Here is a 22,241-nt window from a genome sequence, read left to right on the forward strand (position 1 = left end):
GGCCCAGGAAGCTCTTCAGCTGACGCTGGTCGGTGGGGGTGGGCCAGTCTCTGACAGCCCCTACCTTGTCCTCCATGGTGCTGATCCCCTCCTTCCCCACTCGGTGGCCCAAGAAGGACACCTCTCTCCTCATGAAGTGGCACTTCTCGGGGTGGAGCTTCAGGCTTCAGACCTGCGGCAGCCACCCTCTCCAGCACACGCCGTAGCGCCCCCAGGGCTGACTGGAAGGAGCTGCCATGGGCCAGGATGTCATCGAGGTATACCAGACACTGCTGTCGGGGGATGCCATCCAGCACCCTGTCCATCAAACGCTCAAAAGTAGCTGGAGCGTTGCACAGGCCAAAGCACAGGACCTTGAACTGCCAGTGTCCTCTGTTAGTGGAGAACGCAGTTTTGGCTCTGGCCTCTGGGGAGAGGGGCACCTGCCAGTAGCCACTGCGGAGGTCTAGTGAGGAGAACCAGGAGGACCCCTAACCAGGTCCAGCGACTCATCGATACGTGGTATGGGGTATGAGTTCTTCCTGGTTACCTCATTCAGCCGCCTGTAGTCCGCACAGAACCTCAGCTTGCCCCCCTTCTTCGGAACCATGACGACTGGCGCCGCCCAGGGGCTGTCTGAGGGCTCAATGAAGTCTGCCCGCTGCATCTCCAACACAGCCTTGTCTGCCGCCTCCTGGCGTGCCAGCGGGATACAGCGGGGACGCATCTTGATGAGTCGAGCATCACCTGTGTCGATCTCATGCTGCACCAGATGAGTCTGACCCACCTCTTCCTCACTCAACGCAAAGCTGTCTCTGAATTCAAACAGCAACTGCCACAACCGTTCCTGCTGCTCAGGGTCAAGACCAACACAGTTCCTCCCCCATATCTCCCTCACTGCAGACAGTGTCCTCTCCTCTCCCATCTGGGGTAGCTGGGCTGGGGGGGTGCGGCCCGGGCTCACAGAGGGCTGTGTCATGGTAGCTGGGGGAATGTAACACACCGCCGTAGGTGACAGGGGGACTGGGGAAAAGTCACACACAGCTGTGGGGGAGGGGGCGCAGCCATGAGTCTCTGCTGCTTTAACTGTTGGAGTAAAGGGTTTGTTGGGTTGAGTGAATGTGACATTAGGGGGGGCCATGGTGACTTCCGTCCCTCCCTGGAAGCTCAGTGTGCCCCTATTTAGGTCTAACTGGCAGCCTGTGCTCCTAAGAAAGTCCAACCCCAGGATACAAGGGTCCTGCACAGCCGCCACCCACACAGGATGACGCACAGTCCTGCCCCCTACTGTCAGAGTCATTATTCCCTTCCCTTTCATGGGTGCCAGCTCACCTGTGACTGTGCGGAGCTGCACAGTTGTAGGCTCACACTGAGTCCAACCTGGCACAATATCTGGCCTCACCAGGGTTACTGTGGACCCAGTGTCCACCAGGGCGGAGCAGGGCACCCCTCCACAGTGACAGGGACATGACAAAAGTCCCCAACACAGGTCCGGCCCACCACAACAACAGGCTCCATCCGCTTGCCCTCGTCTGCTTCTGGGGGAAGTGGAGCCTTGCTTCCCCGTCTGTGCCGGTGGGCTCCTCCTGAAGATGATGGTGGTTGGGATAGAAAGCCAGGGGTCCGCACTACCCGGTCTATGCGGACCCCGAGCCGTTTCCCTGAGCTCTGGGGGACATGGGGCAATCTCGGCGCAGATGGCCTGGCTGGCCACAACCCCAGCAGACCCTGGGACCAGGGCGTGTGTTTCGTTCCGCCTGTAGCGACACAGCACGAATGAGTTTTGTCATTTCGGCCACCCAAGCAGGCTTTTCCGGCTCCGGGCTGCTCTGCCCCCCAGCTCGCACAGAGGGTGTGTCTCCCTGCACCCCACCAAAGCCCCAGCTGAAGCCCCAGCCCACACCAGCTCCCTCTCCAAAGCCATCTCCAAGGCTGTCTGCAATGACTCAGGATGAGCCAGCTGGGTCTGTATGCGCAGCTCCGTAGGAGAGAGCGCCTGTATGAACTGGTCCCGTGCTAGCTTGCTCTGCACGGAGGGGGGCATGTGAGCATATGCCCGCCGAGAGAGGCTCTCAATGTCATTAGCTAGCACCCGCAGAGGCTCTCCAGGCTGCCTGCGTCTATTACTCAGTTCGGAGCGCAGTAGCCCGGGCTGTACACACTGTCCATAGCGCCTCCTCAGTGCTCCCACTAAAGCACCATAATCATGCCTGTCCTCGGGGCTAATCAATATCAAACAGGCCAGAGCTTCATCCGTGAGGCATAAAGCCAACTGCAGTGCCCTTTCTTCATCCGACCACCCCCTAAAATGAGCTAACAGTTCAAACTGAGCATGAAAAGCTTCCCAATCCGCCTCCGGAATACTTTGGGGTCTTAACAGATACGGACGCAGCCGGGAACTGGGCGCCGCCATGTTTGTTTACATCCTGAGCCCCAGATTCCTCGTCACGCCGCGTCGACGTCGCCACTTCGGTCCGCCCACCAGAATCCGCGCGAAATACAGTCGACGAAGCACTCATGCCCGCTTCAGCCGCCATCGCTCTAACGTCCTCCCTCAAGCGGCCTCTGCGCTCCGACGCCCTGGCGATCTCCTCAGACAGAGCCCCCGACGTCCATTCACACGCACCTCCTTGGCCATAATCGTCCTCTACCTCCACCTTCACTTTCGGATTCCCTCTAAGCATTTTCAATCCCCGTTCTCACCTATGGTAGCTAGCCACATAAGTCAGCTAGCTAGCTGGCTAACTTGTATCAACGTTTTTACTTCTGACACCAATGTAATGACCTGACTAGATCATAAATGAACAATTGTCCAGACAGAGGCTTGAGTTTGCGAATTGACGGTTTATTAAACCAACTTTACACAGGCTACTGTTTGGGCCGTAGCACACGCCAAATAGATGACAGATAACCCACAAGCCAATCGTGACCTTCTCTTGTGAAGCCCAGACGTAAGAGAGAGAGAACAAAGGCTGAACCTGGTCTTAACTTCCAATGCTCCACCCCCCTGCCCAACCCCCCTCCACGCCACTCCGCCAACCACCAGGATGCCCGGCATCAGAACATTCCAGGCATTCCCGTGATTGGCAGATAGCAGGTTGATTGACATGTCGGACCCCGCGAACACCGGGTACTGGTCAGTACAACACAACCACCTCCTAGCCTAACACATAACACACAGCTGTCTGTGCGGGTCGCTACAGTATATTTAATTCTAAAATGGAAAAAAGATATGGAAATATAATGAAATGTATACAAAACCCCTGAAAAAGACAGAATATTTACATGGGTCAAAATCAAATACGTCTTACTGCTGCGCCATCTTGGGATAAAAAAAATAGCTGCCATAGAAAGGTTATTTATCATCCAATATGATTACGTAGTACCTGTCCCGACTGCATCAAGCTACCACTCAGGTTCTTTTCTTAACAGGACTTAAAAAATATGTCCGCAGTAAGATGTTTTTCAATTTATCAGAGGGTGTTGCAGCACCCTCAGCACCCCTTCTGCCTGTGACTATGCCTAAGCAATATTAACATAGAAAAACAGTTCTGTAGCAATGTGGTTTGTGCATTAGGCTATAGGGCCAATACATTATCATCACTGCATATTGGCTATGCTTGAATTGCCATTCCAATGTTGTTCTTCTCAGACCATTTTGAAATTATATTTCAAAATTGTAGTTACATGATCACACTGGTAATAGATAATTATTGTATTACTTGTGAGCATTATCATTTGCTTTTTATTTTACTTGACTGGATTGATAGTCTGTATCTGATGGGGCCTCTGAGAGGAGGGAGGGAGAGAACAGCGGTGAGGCGACTCTCCGTCTCTCCGCTGACGAAAAGGGGACATTCTTCCAGCTGATGGCATGTTGTTACTCATGGTAGCCTAGTGGTTAGGTAGTTGAAAGGTTGCTTGTTCGAATCCCTGAGCAGACTGTGTGGAAAATATGTTTATGTGCCCTTGAGTCTCTCTCTAGTCATGGCTTTACAGGTTTTCGAAATTTCACAGTATCAACTTTACTGTGTGCTTGAGGCTTCTCTATATAGCCTAAGGCTTGAGGAAACCATGCAGACACGGTGATCTGAGGTATCTGATTGGCCAGCGGTAGACCTATACGTGCACTTGATTTGCTCTATGGGCCTGCCGGATATGCGGAGTTCTACATTCAGACACATGAAATGGTTCAAAATGGGAACACAACAAGAAAAAATAGGAATGCAAGGCTTTATCATTGTTTGTTTTTACAGAAATGTTTGATGATCGACTACGAAAGTTATTCTACATTTGAGGCTCAGTGCTACCAGACATCCTGGTAGGGACGGCTGACGTGTGTGAGACTACTTACTTGCCAACAGCAAAAACGGTTGTGGCAATGCTGAGGTGCATAGGCTTGTAAATGCTGTCAACAACCAAGGGATTAAAGGTGCCTTTCCAGACAATTGGTGCCAACCAAGGGGTAACAGTTACCACATTGGTGCGCCTGAAAAAACAAAAGATATGTTAAAAGCTTGTGAACGCCCAGAGATATTCAATGCATCATAAGCAACTCTTTCATAGTGACTACATTTCCTGTACTTCCAAATGCACCTTCTCCTACGGATACTATGTCTACTACTAACAATAATACATTCATAATAACTTACCCCTTTAACACACTGAACTGCTTATTCAGGAGTCTGAAAAGACTATGCAAAAAATGACATTGTAAAATAGCGTACTGCTTTCAAAATGGCTGCAGTTGGTGAGTTTTGCAAAGAGGTGGTATCTGGTGAGATGATTATATTAGAGTAGACCAAAGAAGAGTCTCACCCCTGTGGGGACAGCATGTCCCGGGTCCTACAACTACAGTTATCCCGCCTGAAATTGACAGGGTCCTGCTGACACAACCTTCAGAGGGGGTTCAATGTTAATAGTGTGTTAATACTGAATGATAGCATCATTAGAGGTTGTGGAGGGTTAGGGGTTCACAAAAAAAGTAAGTTGTTTGTTTATTATGTCAGTAACACAAATCGTTTTACCCCCAAACTTCTAGAATTCTGACGTCCTTATTTTTCATCTCACTGTTGAAGATAAAAAGGAACATTTTAGGTGACTTAACTAGTATGTCAAATCAAACAGAAAATAAGTACAAAATGTAATTATTTCCATATTTACAATGATAATGTAGTCAGAAAATGTGATCTAAAAAAAAATCTTACTCCCTGGTCCTGACTCTCATTGTCATGAGCCCCCTGGGCTTTTTTAGAAGGCTACATTTCAGCAACCACCTATAAAATAAATGATGGCATAGTGTCTTTCTGATGGGTTAAGGGATGGGATTTCTATCAAGATTGGATTATATCATTGACAAAGGTACAAACAAATGAACACTAAACAAGTTCTGATCTTACCCAAATGATGAGTAACAATATGTTAAAACCAAGACTCTACATAGTAGATAGAAAGAGGATTTTTTTTTACCTTTATTTTACTAGGCAAGTCAGTTAAGAACAAATTCTTATTTTCAATGACAGCCTAGGAACAGTGGGTTAACTGCCCGTTCAGGGGCAGAATGACAGATTTGTACCTTGTCAGCTCGGGGATTCGAACTTGTAACCTTCCGGTTACTAGTCCAACGCTCTAACACCATGATTAACACCATGTACATTAGCTATGATATCGACAATGCCCAAAAACGTATATGTAAAAAAAAGTGGTATGCAGAGAAGCATTTTGGTTAAATGCCATTATCAGCTCTGTGCAAACACAAGTGTTAACACACACACAGAAGAACAATGGTGTGTAATCAGAGTATATACACAACAAGTGGACATAATTCAACAATGTGAGCAGAGCTGATAATAGAGGTATATTATAATTAATTATCATGAATATCAAAACTGAACAACTGATGTTGTTCTGATGTATTTAGAATGAGAACACTTGTATTCTGATGTTGTTCTGATGTATTTAGAATGAGAACACTTGTATTCTGATGTTGTTCTGATGTATTTAGAATGAGAACACTTGTATTCTGATGTAGTTCTGATGTATTTAGAATGAGAACACTTGTATTCTGATGTTGTTCTGATGTATTTAGAATGAGAACACTTGTATTCTGATGTTGTTCTGATGTATTTAGAATGAGAACACTTGTATTCTGATGTTGTTCTGATGTATTTAGAATGAGAACACTTGTATTCTGATGTTGTTCTGATGTATTTAGAATGAGAACACTTGTATTCTGATGTTGTTCTGATGTATTTAGAATGAGAACACTTGTATTCTGATGTTGTTCTGATGTATTTAGAATGAGAACACTTGTATTCTGATGTTGTTCTGATGTATTTAGAATGAGAACACTTGTATTCTGATGTTGTTCTGATGTATTTAGAATGAGAACACTTGTATTCTGATGTTGTTCTGATGTATTTAGAATGAGAACACTTGTATTCTGATGTTGTTCTGATGTATTTAGAATGAGAACACTTGTATTCTGATGTTGTTCTGATGTATTTAGAATGAGAACACTTGTATTCTGATGTTGTTCTGATGTATTTAGAATGAGAACACTTGTATTCTGATGTTGTTCTGATGTATTTAGAATGAGAACACTTGTATTCTGATGTTGTTCTATGACTATGATGAAGTTTCTCCAAAGATCAGATATCACTAATTTGACTTAATAAAACACGGAAAAAGCAACATACACCAAAAGTGTGATTCCAAGAACTGGCAGAGTGATGGAAGGACGGATATTTGTGCAAATATCACAAAGTTTGTAATTCTATTCAATCAAACTTTGAGTGTTTGAAGTAATGCAGGACTGTAATCCCAAAGCCAGTAGAATCTGTGCCTTTTACTATTTTACCAGCAAGGATGTATGCCTACCCAGTGCCAGTGGACCATGTAAATATGGGTGTGACCGATGCTCATGTGTAAGGTAAGAAAAGCAACATATATCTATGGAACAAACACACTATTGAACAGGTTAAGCATGTTGTTTTTATGTTGGAGGGTGTTGAATGGCAGGAATACCATAAACTGTTCCACTTTTTTGTTAAAGTGGCACTCCAGTCTCCTTTTCACCAGATCTGTCACCTGACTGACTTTAAACATATATATATTTTGTTCTCTATTGCTTCTATATTGTTCCTCCAGCAGGGTTCGAGGCCGATGGCGTCGCTGGAGGAAGTCTTTAAACAACGTTGACTTAAAGGAATGAACCGGAGGGTAATACCACCCATATTTCAACATACATACTTCAGACTTATTCCACATTTTGTTGTGTTACAACCTGAATTCAAAATGCTTTAAATAAATAAAAAATCTCACCTATCTACACACAATACACCATAATGACATAGTGAAAATATGTTTTTAGGCATTTAAAAAAATGAAATACAGAAATATCTAATTTACATAAGTAGTCACACCCCTGAGTCAAACCTTTGTTGAAGCACCTTTGGCAGCGATTACAGCTGAGTCTTTCTGGGTACGTGTCTAACAGATTTCCACAACTGGATTGTCACACTTTTGCCCATGATTTTTTTTGGACTCGCCCCAAAATAACACATTGTATTTTTGCAGGATTACTTTAGTGCTTTGTTGCAAACAGGATGCGTGTTTTGGAATATTTGTATTCTGTACAGGGTTCCTTCTTTTCACTCTGTCCATTAGACTAGTTTTGTGGAGTAACTACAATGTTGTTTTCTCTTATCATAGTCATTAAACTCTGTTTTGAAGTCACCATTGGCCTCATGGTGAAATCCCTGAGTGGTTAACTTCCTCTCCGGGAAGTGAGTCGGACATCTGTGTCTTTGTAATGGCTGGGTGTATTGATACACCATCCAAAGTGTAATAACTTCCCCATGCTCAATGGGCTATTTACTGTCTGTTTTTTATTACATTTCTACCCATCTACCAATAGGTGCCCTTCTTTGCGAGGCATTGGAAAACCGCCCTGGTCTTTGTGGTTGATTCTGTTGTTGAAATTCACTGCTCGACTGAGGGACCTTACAGATAATTGTATGTGTGGGGTACAGAGATGAGGTAGTCTTTCGTAAATCATGTTAAACACTGTTATTGTACACAGAGTGAGTCCATGCAACTTATGTGACTTGTTAAGCACATTTTTACTCCCTGAACTTATTTAGGCTTGCCAAAACAAAGAGGTTGAATACTTATTGACTCAAGACATTTCAGCTTTTCATTGTTAATTATACTGAACAAAAATATAAACGCAGCTTGCAAGATTTTGAAGATTTTGAGGAGTTACAGTTCATGTATAGAAATCAGTCAATTTTAAAAAATGATTTAGAAACTAATGTAGTAATTTCACGACTGGGAATACAGATATGTATCTGTTGGTCACAGATACCTTATTAAAAAAAAGGAAGGACGTGGATCAGAAAGCCAGTCAGTATCTGGTGTGACCATAATTTCCCTCAGGCAACGTGACACATCTTCTTTGCATAGAGTTGAGCAGGCTGTTGATTGTGGCCCTTGGAATGTTGTCCCACTCCTCATCAATGGCTGTGTGAAATTGCTGGATATTGTCGGGAGCTGGACCACCCTGTCATAAACTTCGACCCAGAGCATCCCAAACATGCTCAATGGGTGACATGTCTGTTTACTATGCAGGAAATGGAAGAACTGGGACATTTTCAGCTTCCAGGAATTGTGTACAGATCCTTGTAAAATGGGGCAGTGCATTATCATGCTGAAACATGAGGTGATGTTGGTGGAAGAATAGCATGACAATGGGCCTCAGGATTTTGTCACAGTATTTCTGTGCATTCAAATTGCCATCGATAAAATGCAATTGTGTCATTGTTCGTACCTTATGCCTGCCTATACCATAACCTGACCGCCACCATGTTCACAACGTTGACATCAGCAAACCACTTGCCCACACAACGCCATAGACCTGGTCTGTGTTTGAACGTACGGCCAAAATCTCCAAAAGGCATTGGAGGCAGCTTATGGTAGAGAAATTAACATTCAATTATCTGACAACAGCTCTGGTGGACATTCCTGCATGCCAATTGCATGATCCCTCAAAATTTGAGACATCTGTGGCATTGTGTTGTGACAACACATTTTAGTGACCATTTAATGTCCCCAGCACAATGATCGTGCTGTTTAATCAGCTACACATATAAGGTGGATGGATTATCTTGGCAAAGGAGAAATGCTCACTTACAGGGATGTAAACAAATGTGTGCACCAAATTTCAGAGAAATAAGCTTTTGTGGATATGGAAGATTTCTGGGATCTTTTATTTCTGCTCATGAAACCAACACTTGTTGAGTTTATATTTTTGTTCATTGTACATGACCTGTAATACAATGAGCTCAAGGAGAAACACCGAACACGAATGTAAAAATCACTATAGTCTGACAAAGATCCAATGAGTTTATTTCTTACAAGTTTTCAAAAAGTCTCATGTTGCTCATCCGAGTAATTCCTTTCCCACACTTAAACAGCGTTTGACAGATAATAAATGTAGCATCATGTACATAATAATATACATATATCATACACATGCTGTAGTATTAGTTAATTTACAAATGATTGAGTCACCACAGACAATTACTGAGTGATTATTTATTACAATCAGACCTGGGTTCAAATATGCATTTGGATATCTGGTATTTAAAATACATTTTTCAGTGTATTTGAGAATGTTCAAATACAAGCCCCAAACAAGTACTTCTATTTGAATGGCTATTTGTAAAAACCAAGTAGTACGTGTATTTTCAAACACTTATTTTAAATACTATTTTCAAAAACCTGGGTTAAATGCATGGGAGTGTATGAGTATTTTCAAATACATAAAAATATTCAACTTGTCTTTTGAAATAAAATATATCGGAATACTTACTTGGACAATGTACAGTGGGGGAAAAAAGTATTTAGTCAGCCACCAATTGTGCAAGTTCTCCCACTTAAAAAGATGAGGCCTGTAATTTTCATCATAGGTACACTTCAACTATGACAGACAAAATGAGAAAAAAAATCTAGAAAATCACATTGTAGATTTTTAATGAATCTATTTGCAATTATGGTGGAAAATAAGTATCTCAATACTTTGTTATATACCCTTTGTTGGCAATGACAGAGGTCAAACGTTTTCTGTAAGTCTTCACAAGGTTTTCACACACTGTTGCTGGTATTTTGGCCCATTCCTCCATGCAGATCTCCTCTAGAGCAGTGATGTTTTGGGGCTGTTGCTGGGCAACACAGACTTTCAACTCCCTCCAAAGATTTTCTATGGGGTTGAGATCTGGAGACTGGTTAGGCCACTCCAGGACCTTGAAATGCTTCTTACAAAGCCACTCCTTCGTTGCCCAGGCGGTGTGTTTGGGATCATTGTCATGCTGAAAGACCCAGCCATGTTTCATCTTCAATGCCCTTGCTGATGGAATGAGGTTTTCACTCAATCTTATGATACATGGCCCCATTCATTCTTTCCTTTACACAGATCAGTCGTCCTGGTCCCTTTGCAGAAAAACAGCCCCAAAGCATGATGTTTCCACCCCCATGCTTCACAGTAGGTATGGTGTTCTTTGGATGCAACTCAGCATTCTTTGTCCTCCAAACACAACAAGTCAAGTTTTAACCAAAAAGTTATATTTTGGTTTCATCTGACCATATGACATTCTCCCAATCTTCTTCTGGATCATCCAAATGCTCTCTAGCAAACTTCAGACGGGCCTGGACATGTACTGGCTTAAGCAGGGGGACACGTCTGGCACGGCAGGATTTGAGTCCCTGGCGGCGTAGTGTGTTACTGATGGTAGGCTTTGTTACTTTGGTCCCAGCTCTCTGCAGGTCATTCACTAGGTCCCCCCATGTGGTTCTGGGATTTTTGCTCACCGTTCTTGTGATAATTTTGACCCCACGGGGTGAGATCTTGCGTGGAGCCCCAGATCGAGGGAGATTATCAGTGGTCTTGTATATCTTCCATTTCCTAATAATTGCTCCCACAGTTGATTTCTACAAACCAAGCTGCTTACCTATTGCAGATTCAGTCTTCCCAGCCTGGTGCAGGTCTACAATTTTGTTTCTGGTGTCCTTTGACAGCTCTTTGGTCTTGGCCATAGTGGAGTTTGGAGTGTGACTGTTTGAGGTTGTGGACAGGTGTCTTTTATACTGATAACAAGTTCAAACAGATGCCATTAATACAGGTAACGAGTGGAGGACAGAGGAGCCTCTTAAAGAAGAAGTTACAGGTCTGTGAGAGCCAGAAATCTTGCTTGTTTGTAGGTGACCAAATACTTATTTTCCACCATAATTTGCAAATAAATTAATTTAAAAAAAAACATACAATGTGATTTTCTGGATTTTTTCCTCTCTCATTTTGTCTGTCATAGTTGAAGTGTACCTATGATGAAAATTACAGGCCTCTCTAATCTTTTTAAGTGGGAGAACTTGCACAATTGGTGGCTGACTAAATACCCCCCCACTGTAGGTGAATGTTGAGATGTTTGAAATAGTATTTGAACCCAGGTCTGATTATAATAATATATATATAATATATGCCATTTAGCAGACGCTTTTATCCAAAGCGACTTACAGTAATGTGTGCATACATTCTACGTATGGGTGGTCCCGGGAGTCGAACCCACTACCCTGGCGTTACAAGCGCCATGCTCTACCAACTGAGCTACAGAAGGACCACCAGAAGGATTACAATGGAAACAAAGTGTACCTAATTGCACTTCATCCCAGCACGAACCAGAAGGGAATCAGGTGCCTGACTGAAAATAAAAATGTCTCAGACAAGGACACGTGAACAGGTGACTATGCAGGAGAAAAGGGAGGACTCTGTTCCAACATATATCAGGAGCTTGCCCCAAAACACATGAATGATTATTAAAAAGACAACTTGATAGTTGCAGTCAAAACTTCTCATTACTTCAGGTACAGAACGGCCAACACGAACTACGTGTGATCCTTACACCATGTTAACCCTACTGTGCTCACAGAGTACAGTGCAGTTGGCAGTGCACTAAGTAAAACCTCAGTGTCATTGTGAAGTCTGTGCCCAAAGTTCCTTAACAGATCACATTACCAAGGGGAAAATAACAGAATGGATACTTTGTCAGGACGATGTACATTACCTATAATACAATTTCATTTTTTCCTTACTTTTGGCTTTGAGCTCAAGGAGAAATAAACATTACACTAGTTAAAAATTCCATTAGTCTGACAAAGAGCCAATGACATTATTTTTTATGAGTTTTCAAATGTATTCTCATGTTGCTCAACTGACTAAATCCTTTCCCACACGTGTGGCAGTAATGGGGCTTCTCCTCAGTATGAATAAACATGTGTCTTTTAAGGCCACCAGTTTCCGCAAAGCCCTTTGAACACAGGGAGCAGGTGAATGGGCGCTCGTTTGAGTGCCATCGCTTATGCGACGTGAGAGCGCATGACGTGCTGAAAGCCTTTCCACACGGTTTACAGCGGTAAGGCCGTTCCCCTGTGTGAAAACGCATGTGCACTAAGAGTTCCCCGGAAACAAAGAAAGCCTTCCCGCATACGCTACACAGGTATGGTCTCTCTCCTTTGTGCATCCGGAGGTGTCTAACTAATGTGTGCTTTTGATTGAACTTCTTCCCACAGACTGAGCAGGAGTAAGGCCGCTCACCGGTGTGGGTACGTATGTGTATTTTGAGGACAGCTGCACTAGTGTAACTCTTGCCACAGTGCTGGCAAATAGGCCTGTGCATCGGTTCTACGTCGTGACTTTTCTTGTGCAGTTGTAGATATCTCTCCGATTTGAATCTCTTCTCACACTGGTTGCACCGGAACGGCTGCACATTGGTGTGAACACTTTGGTGTCGTTTCAGGTCAGTTGTGCATCTGAAACCCTTCCCACACTGTTTGCAGGTGTTCTTATTAATTCTCTTGGCTGAGGAGCTCTTGGCTGAGGAGCTCTTGGCTGAGGAGCTCTTGGCTGAGGAGCTCTTGGCTGTTTGACTGGATGGCAGTGAGTTCTCAGCTCCTCCAGAGTCCAGGCTCCTGCTGTCCTCCTCTGTTAGATGTTCCTTCCTGATGTGCTGATGAAGGTCCACCATTTCCCTGTGGGAGAATGGGCACTGGGGGCAGGAGAAGACCTGGGAGGGCATGTCACTAGCCGGTTCTGTAGGCAGAAAGCAGACAGAACAATTCAGACACTTTTACATTACATTCTATGACCCAGATCCTGGAGTGCTTGGTACCATGATCCGCGTTACAAAACATAATGCGAACAAAACAAAGCCTGACACAAATGAATCCTGGACCTACCAGAGTGGCGGGTCCAAGATCTTGGACCAGAACAGCATGTATTGTGATGCAGCAAATGCAATCACATTTCTGCCAGCTGTAAATGAGCTGGCACGCTGCCGTCATGCTGAATGTACCTGATTTAGGGGAAGATGTCCCTAGATGCTGATCTTCGGTCGGTTTTGGGTTTTCCTCCACTAGTGGTTTAGGTTAGGATTGGGGGTAGGGAAGCTGATCCTAGCTCTGTACTTAGGGGAAAATTCACCCCGGAGTGGATCTCTGAAGGAGAGGTTTCTGACAGTGCAGGTCTAGGAGAGGATTTCTCAGACAGACATTTTTAAAAGTACATTAGCTTATTATTTAGCAAGTTTCAGCATCTTCCAGTTAACGTTGCTCGCCAACCAACATCCCATTGAAATGAATGGTTCCGTTAGCAGTGGCAGCCATTGTTGGAAACAGCCTTCAGTGTAGTGCTCTCAAAAACACGAAAACGTCCTTCTCCAGAACAATATACACAGCGCCTCTATATTTGATGGTTTTATAAGTAGGAACTGATATCAACCTCTAATTCATAAGTATAACATTTGACAGTGGTGTGAAGCAATTCCTGATTTTTATCTCTAGGTAATGTAACAAGTCAGGCTTTTACAAATCACTTAAAAATACATGGTGGAAATGGACTATCATTCTGAATCTCCTTACCATCCGAGTCCTCTGGTTCACTCAGAGGGGAGGTCCACTTTGCGTCATCCTCATCCTTCAATCCCCTCTCAGTGTCTTCATTTCTCTCACTTCCATCATCATCCAAGTTCTTTTCAAAATGCAACTCTCCTTCCTCTCTGTTGATCTTCCACCCCTCTGTGCTCCCTTTCATGCCTTCATGTCCATCAAGGCTTGACTTCAGGCCATGAATTTGAGGAATTGACAATGTGGATAAGATGTTGTCTGCGACCTGGTTGGAGAATTCATCTGAAGGGAGAGAGAATTTATCTCAGGAAAGGAAACGGAAAAATGCAACTCCACTAATTTACAGAAGAGCACATGGCTAACATCCTCTTCATAAGACTCACTTTTGCTCAAGTGACCCAGATGTCTATGATGCTGCAGCAGTGTCTTCAGGTGGTCGGGGTCAGAGACAGAATGCCAGAACTCCTCCAGGTCAGAGGGGGCAAGGCTGAGACAAGATGCTGTCTGAAAGGATGAAAAGGAACATTAGAAAGGTTTCTGCAGCTGTCTCTCACAGAACATTCATATTCGGTGGCTGTTTTTGTCCTTGCCATGCATAAGCCGTAAAACAAAGGCTTTTACATGTTTCCACTACATGAGAGTGGCTTGATTACTTCTGGAAGTTTGTTTTCACAAAGGCTTTTACAGCATTGTTTACTATCCAACATTAACTTATTTTTGTTCTATAATATTTCATTTCATAATCATAGAGCACCTCATGGATGGTATATTTCAGTCATTTAGCAGACGTTCTTATCCGGAGTGACATACAGTTAGTGGGGGGGGGTTAGTTGGGATGCCAGGACAGAGGAGCTGCCCACCCGTAGGGGTGCGAGGGGCCAAGAGACCAGAGGTGGCAGAACAGAGTGCTTGGGTTAGGGTGTAGGGTTTCAGCATAGCCTGAAGGTAAGGAGGTGCAGCTCCCTTTGCCGCTTCGTAGGCAAGCACCATGGTCTTCAATCAAAGAAGCACTCCTCTCCTGTGTCTCTACATTAATCATATAGGATTCAACTTTAGTTGACAAAAAGGACAGTCATGAACAAGAAACTCTGTTCCCAAAGACTGGATCTTATATAGTGCCATTACGAAAACAGTGACACCCCTAAGCATGTGATATTGAAGAAATAACATGACAAGCCTGACCATCTAAAGATTTCATGCTATTAAGATATGGAGCCTGTACCTCTGTGAGGTCTGGTACAGGCAGCAGCTCCTCCAGTCGGGAGAGAAACTCCCACATCAGTATCTGCAGTGCTGTGTCATACCGAGGGCCATAACGTATTGGGAACACCACCTGAGAGAGAAAAATAAAACAAGCGTTGTTGAAACCAACACCTTGCTGGATTATTCATTTTGTATGGCCTTTCATCAGTTACAGTAAAACAAGCAACATTTCACTACTGAGTTTTACATTGCTGGAACATGCTGTCCTATTGAATCTGAAAGTGACAACTATGATTCATTAGGATATTTCCCACCTGGAAGAAGTGCTTCTTCTCAGAAGGGTCTTCTAGCAGGGTTTTGACCAGCTCCACGAAGTTAGACTCTGAAGACTCCAACTCATTTCTACTCTGTGACTGGGCATGTAAAATGAATAATACAATCAGCTTCAAAAGAAAGACAATATAAGCTCCCTCTATTCAATAGCATCCAGACTACTTTAGACACTGAAAGTTACATACATCCTTGTGCACAGCATGTACTGAAGAAGTTTTGATTCTGTCCAAATTAAGTTGGATGGTCTGGGGGTCCGGTGGGTTTTCATTACGAAACAACTCTAAAACCATCTGAAAGTAGATTTTATGAGAATAATAGTCATTGGACTAAAGATCCTTTCTGAACATCCATGCATCCACACCTTCTCCACCTTCCTACTTCTCACCCTTGCTCTCAGACCCAGGATGAGTTGGGTCCTCTGCCTGGAGCTCAGCAGCTCTGGAACCATCTCTGTCACCAAAGTCACAAACTCCTCCAGCTTCCCATAGTGCATCACATTACGCTCTTGAGCCACTTGCCACATGAAAGCTGACATCAGTCGTAGAGGTGGAACCAGGAGACGGAAAGATGATAAAGGGAACAGTGGACCTACAGTAAAATAAAAAAGGAGCCAGTATGGAAATATAAGGATCGTGTCTGTAGCCAACTACACACCTCTAATATTGGCTTACCTGCCTGGTCTGAAAACAAGGGAGTCTGATCCAGGTTGTCATTAGGACTCTCAACTCTGTCTGCTGAGATCTATGGAAACCAACAAAAACAAGAGGTAGTTATTGCACATCTTTAAAATATTAACAGTAAGGCTAGCATGTTGCAAACAATAAAACAGTACGTTCTCATTTTATGACTAAATTAGTTGACTCGGTGTTTTCATTTTTGAAAAATAAAATGTTACATTAATCTCCGCTATCTCGTATTGATGTATGTGCGTCCTCTGGTGCTGGTGGTGATATTGCACTTATTTGAACTGCGAACCCAGTGGCAAAAATAGTGGTTTATTCAGTCGAACTATTAGATAATCTTCTTTGATAATACCGATAATTACCGGTCTATAAGTCTATGGTATTACACACATAACTAGTCATGCTAGCAGTATCTAGCTGGCTGTGAATAACACAGGTCTGGCAACTAGGTAAGTGACTGTAACCACACATTTTCTGTATCTTCGCTAACTAGCTACCTCGGGAAAGTTTGGGTTGGTTTGCCGATGTTTTATAAAAATGGTGAGCCAACTCAGGCTTCCAGGCCTCGGTACACCCTCTGGCATGTCCTTAGACTTTTTCAGTGCTCTCACATGACGGTCCCTTGCAAGTCTCCATTTCTTCCTGCAAGTATCTGGATCGGAGTTTAAATATGTAGCAATTTCGCGCCAACTGTGTTCGAGAGCCTCTTTGTCGAAATGTAAACGCATTGAAGTATCATACAAGTGTGTATGCTCTTTGACAGCTTTTACGAGACGTTCTTCAAACGATTCAGCCATTTTCCCAAAATTCACAAGCTGGTTAGCTATCCAGCTAGCTAGATGAGAAGCAAAATAACCGAACATTCACGGTCGTCGTTTATATATGACGTTTTAGGCCAAAAACGTTCACTTCCGGTATCAACATAATTTAACAGCGGTTGGCATGCAATATGTTCCATTAACGAACAGAACTGGACTATAATATAAATTAATTATGCTTTACTACAAAATTGAAATAAAATAAAAATATATACAGTCCCAGTCAAAAGTTTGGACACACCTACTCATTCAAGGGTTTTTCTTAATTTGGACTATTTTCTACATTGTAGAATAATAGTGAAGACATCAAAACTATGAAATAACACATATGGAATCATGTCGTAAACAAAAAAGTGTTAAACAAATATATCAAAATATATTTAAGAATTTTGATTCTTCAAAGTAGCCACCCTTTGCCTTGACAGCTTTGCACACTCTTGGCATTCGCTCAACCAGCTTCACCTGGAATGCTTTTCCAACCGTCTTGAAGGAGTTCCCACATATTCTGAACACTTGTTGGCTGCTTTTCCTACACTCTGCGGTCCAACTCATCCCAAACCATCTCAATTGGGTTGAGGTCGGGTGATTGTGGAGGCAAGGTCATCTGATGCAACATTCAATCACTCTCCTTCTTATTCTAATAGCCTTTACACAGCCTGGAGGTGGGTTTGGGTCATTGTCCTGTTGAAAAACAAATAATAGTCCCACTAAGCGCCAACCAGATGGGATGGCGTAACACTGCAGAATGTTGTGGTAGCCATGCTGGTTAAGTGTGCCTTCAATTCTCAATAAATCACAGACTGTCACCAGCAAAGCATCACCACACCTCCTCCTCCATGATTCATGGTGGGAACCACACATGCGGAGATCATCCGTTCACCTACTCTGCGTAATGATGGACTGTCATTTCTCTTTGCTTATTTGAGCTGTTCTTGCCATAATATTGACTTGGTCTTTTACCAAATAGGTGTATGTTCTGTATACCAGCACTACCGTGTTACAACAACTGACTGGCTCAAACACATTAAGAAAGAAAGAAATTCCACAAATTAACTTTTAACAAGGCACACCTGTTAATTGAAATGCATTCCAAGTGACTACCTCATGAAGCTGGTTGAGAGAATGCCAAGAGTATGCAAAACTGTCATCAAGGCAAAGGGTGGCTACTTTGAAGAATCTCAAATATAACACATTTTCATTTGTTTAACACCTTTTTGGTTACTACATGATTCCATATCTGTTACTTCATTGTTTTGATGCCTTCACTATTATTCTACAATGTAGAACATTTGAAAAATAAAGAAAACCCTGGAATGAGCAGGTGTGTCCAAACTTTTGACTGGTACTGTATATATATATATATATATATATATATATATATATATATATATATATATATATATATACACACACACTACCATTCAAAAGTTTGGGGTCACATAGAAATATCCTTGTTCTTGAAAGAAAAGCCATTAATTTGGACCATTAAAATAACATCAAATTTATCAGAAATACAGTGTTGACATTGTTAAAGTGGGTAAATGACTATTGTAGCTGGAAACGGCAGATTTTTATGGAATATCTACATAGGCCCATTATCAGCAATCATCACTCTTGTGTTCCAATGGCATGTTAGAGAGTAATAGGATACGGCATGTGTCAAAATGATTGATTGGTGACAGGTGTCAAAAAAATGATTGATTGCTGACCTTATGACCTGCTGACATGTACTGAATATGTGCCCCCGCCCCGCCCCCCTGTTCGTGTGGTCATGTGTTAGAGGGTGTGTGTTATTTTGTGGCCCATGCCCCCCTCCACCCCCCAGTTTTATTTCCCTTACGGTTGTTATCTATGAAGCAGGAATGTCCTGGGTTATGGATCTGGGGCCTCAGCATTATAAATGTCCAGAACAAGCCATCTTTAAGACCTGAATATGTGTGTGTGTGTGTGTGTGTGTGTGTGTGTGTGTGTGTGTGTGTGTGTGTGTGTGTGTGTGTGTGTGTGTGTGTGTGTGTGTGTGTGTGTGTGTGTGTGTGTGTGTTAGAAACAAGGAATGTGTGTGTCTGTGTGTGTGTGTGTGTGTTAGAAACAAGGTGTGTGTGTGTGTGTGTGTGTGTGTGTGTGTGTGTGTGTGTGTGTGTGTGTGTGTGTGTGTGTGTGTGTGTGTGTGTGTGTGTGTGTGTGTGTGTGTGTGTGTGTGTGTGTTAGAAACAAGGTCCCTTGGCATTGTGTCCATTTCAGGCTTTAAACAACAATTAAACAGCCATCTAAATAATGTTTCTCAGCCTAGTTTCCTATTTAGTTCTCTTTATATGTACAGACACAGAGCTTCCAGAGGGCTCCAGCCTAAGGATTTTCAGGGCATGTACACCTGGGGAGATTAGAACCCCAAAGAAAAGATCCTAAAGGTATTTTCAGATTCAGGTTTATCATGACAGCCGCTTTATGAAAGGCCTTTACTTATGGCTAAACAGCTTCTACACAGTTTATTAATTAATGCTGTGTGATGAAATTAGGTGTTTCTAGGAGGTCTTAAACAGATCTACAGTGAAACAAACATGTACACTTTCCACACATATTTATTGACTTTTAAAAAGACCACAGTAACATGACAGAATTTGTGCAAAGGCAACGAAATCTGCTAGGGGATATTAGATGTACAACAGTAGTATTCTGTAACAAGCAATACGTGTTAAACATGAGGCACATGCAATCATGACAGCCTCTTTATGAAAGGCCTTTAATTAGGTGTTTCTAGGAGGGCTTAAACAAATATACAGTGAAACAAACATGTACACTTTCCCCACATATTTATTGACTTTTAAAAAGACCACAGTAACATGACAGAATTTGTGCAAAGGCAACGAAATCTGCTAGGGGATATTAGATGTACAACAGTAGTATTCTGTAACAAGCAATACGTGTTAAACATGAGGCACGTGCAATCATGACAGCTGCTTTATGAAAGGCCTTTAATTATGGCTAAACAGCTTCTACACAGCTTATTAATTAATGCCGGGGGATGAAATTAGGTGTTTCTAGGAGGTCTTAAACAGATCTACAGTGAAACAAACATGTACACGCTACACACATATTTATTGACTTTTAAAAAGACCACAGTAACATGACAGAATTTGTGCAAAGGCAACGAAATCTGCTAGGGGATATTAGATGTACAACAGTAGTATTCTGTAACATGCAATCATGACAGCTGCTTTATGAAAGGCCTTTAACTATGGCTAATCAGTTTTCTACACATCTTATTCATTGATGATGTGGGCATACCCAGAATTTACAGGCAGGACGTTTGATCTACACAGGGAGGGAAAACTTACCGAGTTATGATGGAGCGGGCAAGCGTCTTTGAGTTGGTGAATTCGAAACGGATAATGGTCGTGTCGCTCCCTTCAGTAACCACGAGCACAACCGTTCCTTGATTTTAACTGGCGGCTTTATTCTGTAGTTTCAGTGAGAATTATCCCCTTCCGTGAGAACTATAAAGTAAATGAAAAATACAGTTAAGCACACTCTTACAACCTTATCTTACGAGTGACTTATTAGCTTGGTATAACTCTGAAGTGCTTACATACATAACAGTTTAACCGGTGTTATAAAGGGTTCAGATTAAACACATGAATAAAGGAAAAAAATACCTCATTGGCTGCTTATTACAGAAGGGAGGAAATCAAACTTCACACTTATTATTCCTGGCATGAATTCACACTTCATCCTAACATACACTCTTCAACCTTTATGAACTACACCCGATGACATGAAAACTTAGTTAACGCAGCGCAGGATTGCCTTACCTCCAAACGTGTGTTGCTACAATAAGGATCCCCGTTACAACAGTATTAGCTACATAGTTCCGCTTGTATTATCATTTCCCCCGCACAGCGGACACATAAACAATTCAAACAAAAGACAACGACATAACCTGTAAGTCTAACTGTCAGTTACAGGTCGGGGCTAACAGGACCCTTTATCTTTAAGAAATAGTAAACATTTTGGAATGTGTTAAAATGTAGGTACTAAATCTTTTGAATTAAATCACTGGTTTTAAAAATGTATCTCACGCTTTATAGATAGGGGCAGAGGTAATTTCATATATCGGTTTAGGGGGGTTATTAACTTTATGTAAAACAATATTCACTCAAACAACACCGCTTAGAGCAGCTTGGAGATTATTAGCCATGTAAGTGGGGAGCAAAAGAGCGGATTTAACCAACTCTGTACAAACCCCGACAAGGGGTATGATAACTCTGACGCGTACGTCTAATGATTATTGTAGATGTTTACAACTGAGGGAGTTGACAGTAGGTCAATGAGATGTATAAAGGCAAATTGACGTAACGGACCTCAAAAGACCAACAGCCTACTTAATAATATAGAATGCATAGGTGTGTAATGAACATGTAACCATTATAAAACAAAAAATGTCTCGAAACACCCCCCTAGTTAGGGACAGAACGTGGAGCATATACTTTAATACAGTTACCACAGCTTTAGCGCAAACCCACAGCCCCGAATATTTAGCTGCCAGGACATATTAAAAAAAGAGATGTGAATAAGTGAATCCCTCCTAATAGATATTTCTTAAGGCTACTGGACATAGGGGGTTGGGAAGCGACTGTTAGACGTAGATTCTCAGAAGCAATTTATAGTCTTTCCTACAATGGTATGTTATAAAGTTTGTAATAATGTACAACTGTAGGTCTCCAATGTTTTTACATAAAAACACTAATGATGCATGTTTAAATAGTAGTACAATTTGGTAATTAATTCGAACATGTCTTTAAAAAGTTAGTACTATATATTTTGGTCTTAAATCAATGGTTTTAAAACAGTATCTCACCCTTTAACGAAGGGAAAATGTCCTTTCCAGCCATCAACCCGGTCTGTCACGAAGAAAAAAAGACAGAAAATCCGGGTGCGTGCGTGAGTGTGCGTGTGACGGAGCAGCAGGAGTGTGTGTGTGTTTGTTTCAAAAACAAAGGGTGTGGGTGTGTGTTCAACAGGGCCCCAAGCATGTAGCCCCATTCTATCTGTAGAGAATCGTTTGAAACCAAGGTGTGCACTATCATGCATAAGGCATCGAGATATCAGCCGACCAGCCGGGGTTAAACATAGATATCTCTAATCTGCGGCCCCCCCACACCCCGTTTGCAGACAGAATGTAACGACATCCCCTCCTGTTGTTTGAATTCACAGCCTGTGTTCTCTAAACCAAATATCCTGTATGCAACACCTTGTATATCTCCCGAAACTCATT

At 42.6% G+C, this 22,241-nt stretch overlaps 1 protein-coding gene across 5 annotated transcripts; it reads right to left on the minus strand.

Annotated features, from left to right (window-relative positions):
- Positions 1–9,370: 9,370 nt before the first annotated feature.
- LOC118381803 (zinc finger protein ZFP2-like) lies at positions 9,371–21,970 on the minus strand. Of its 5 annotated transcripts, none has more exons than XM_052492507.1 (10): positions 21,825–21,970; positions 20,305–20,463; positions 16,140–16,209; positions 15,854–16,056; positions 15,654–15,758; positions 15,450–15,548; positions 15,155–15,265; positions 14,316–14,436; positions 13,948–14,214; positions 9,371–13,120 (listed from the first exon to the last, which is right to left on the minus strand). In XM_052492507.1, the coding sequence occupies exons 4-10, from the start codon at positions 16,001–16,003 to the stop codon at positions 12,201–12,203; spliced, it is 1,773 nt and encodes a 590-aa protein (XP_052348467.1). In that variant the 5' UTR covers positions 16,004–16,056; positions 16,140–16,209; positions 20,305–20,463; positions 21,825–21,970; the 3' UTR covers positions 9,371–12,200. The 5 variants fall into 5 exon arrangements, with proteins under 5 accessions (XP_052348467.1, XP_052348466.1, XP_052348465.1 ...); XM_052492506.1 differs by lacking the exon at positions 21,825–21,970 and adding an exon at positions 20,623–20,810 and having other exon boundaries at positions 16,144–16,209; XM_052492505.1 differs by lacking the exon at positions 21,825–21,970 and adding an exon at positions 20,623–20,810.
- Positions 21,971–22,241: the final 271 nt, after the last annotated feature.

This window comes from Oncorhynchus keta, chromosome 33 (genome assembly GCF_023373465.1).
Source record: "Oncorhynchus keta strain PuntledgeMale-10-30-2019 chromosome 33, Oket_V2, whole genome shotgun sequence".
In the NCBI taxonomy this organism is placed as follows: domain Eukaryota; kingdom Metazoa; phylum Chordata; class Actinopteri; order Salmoniformes; family Salmonidae; genus Oncorhynchus; species Oncorhynchus keta.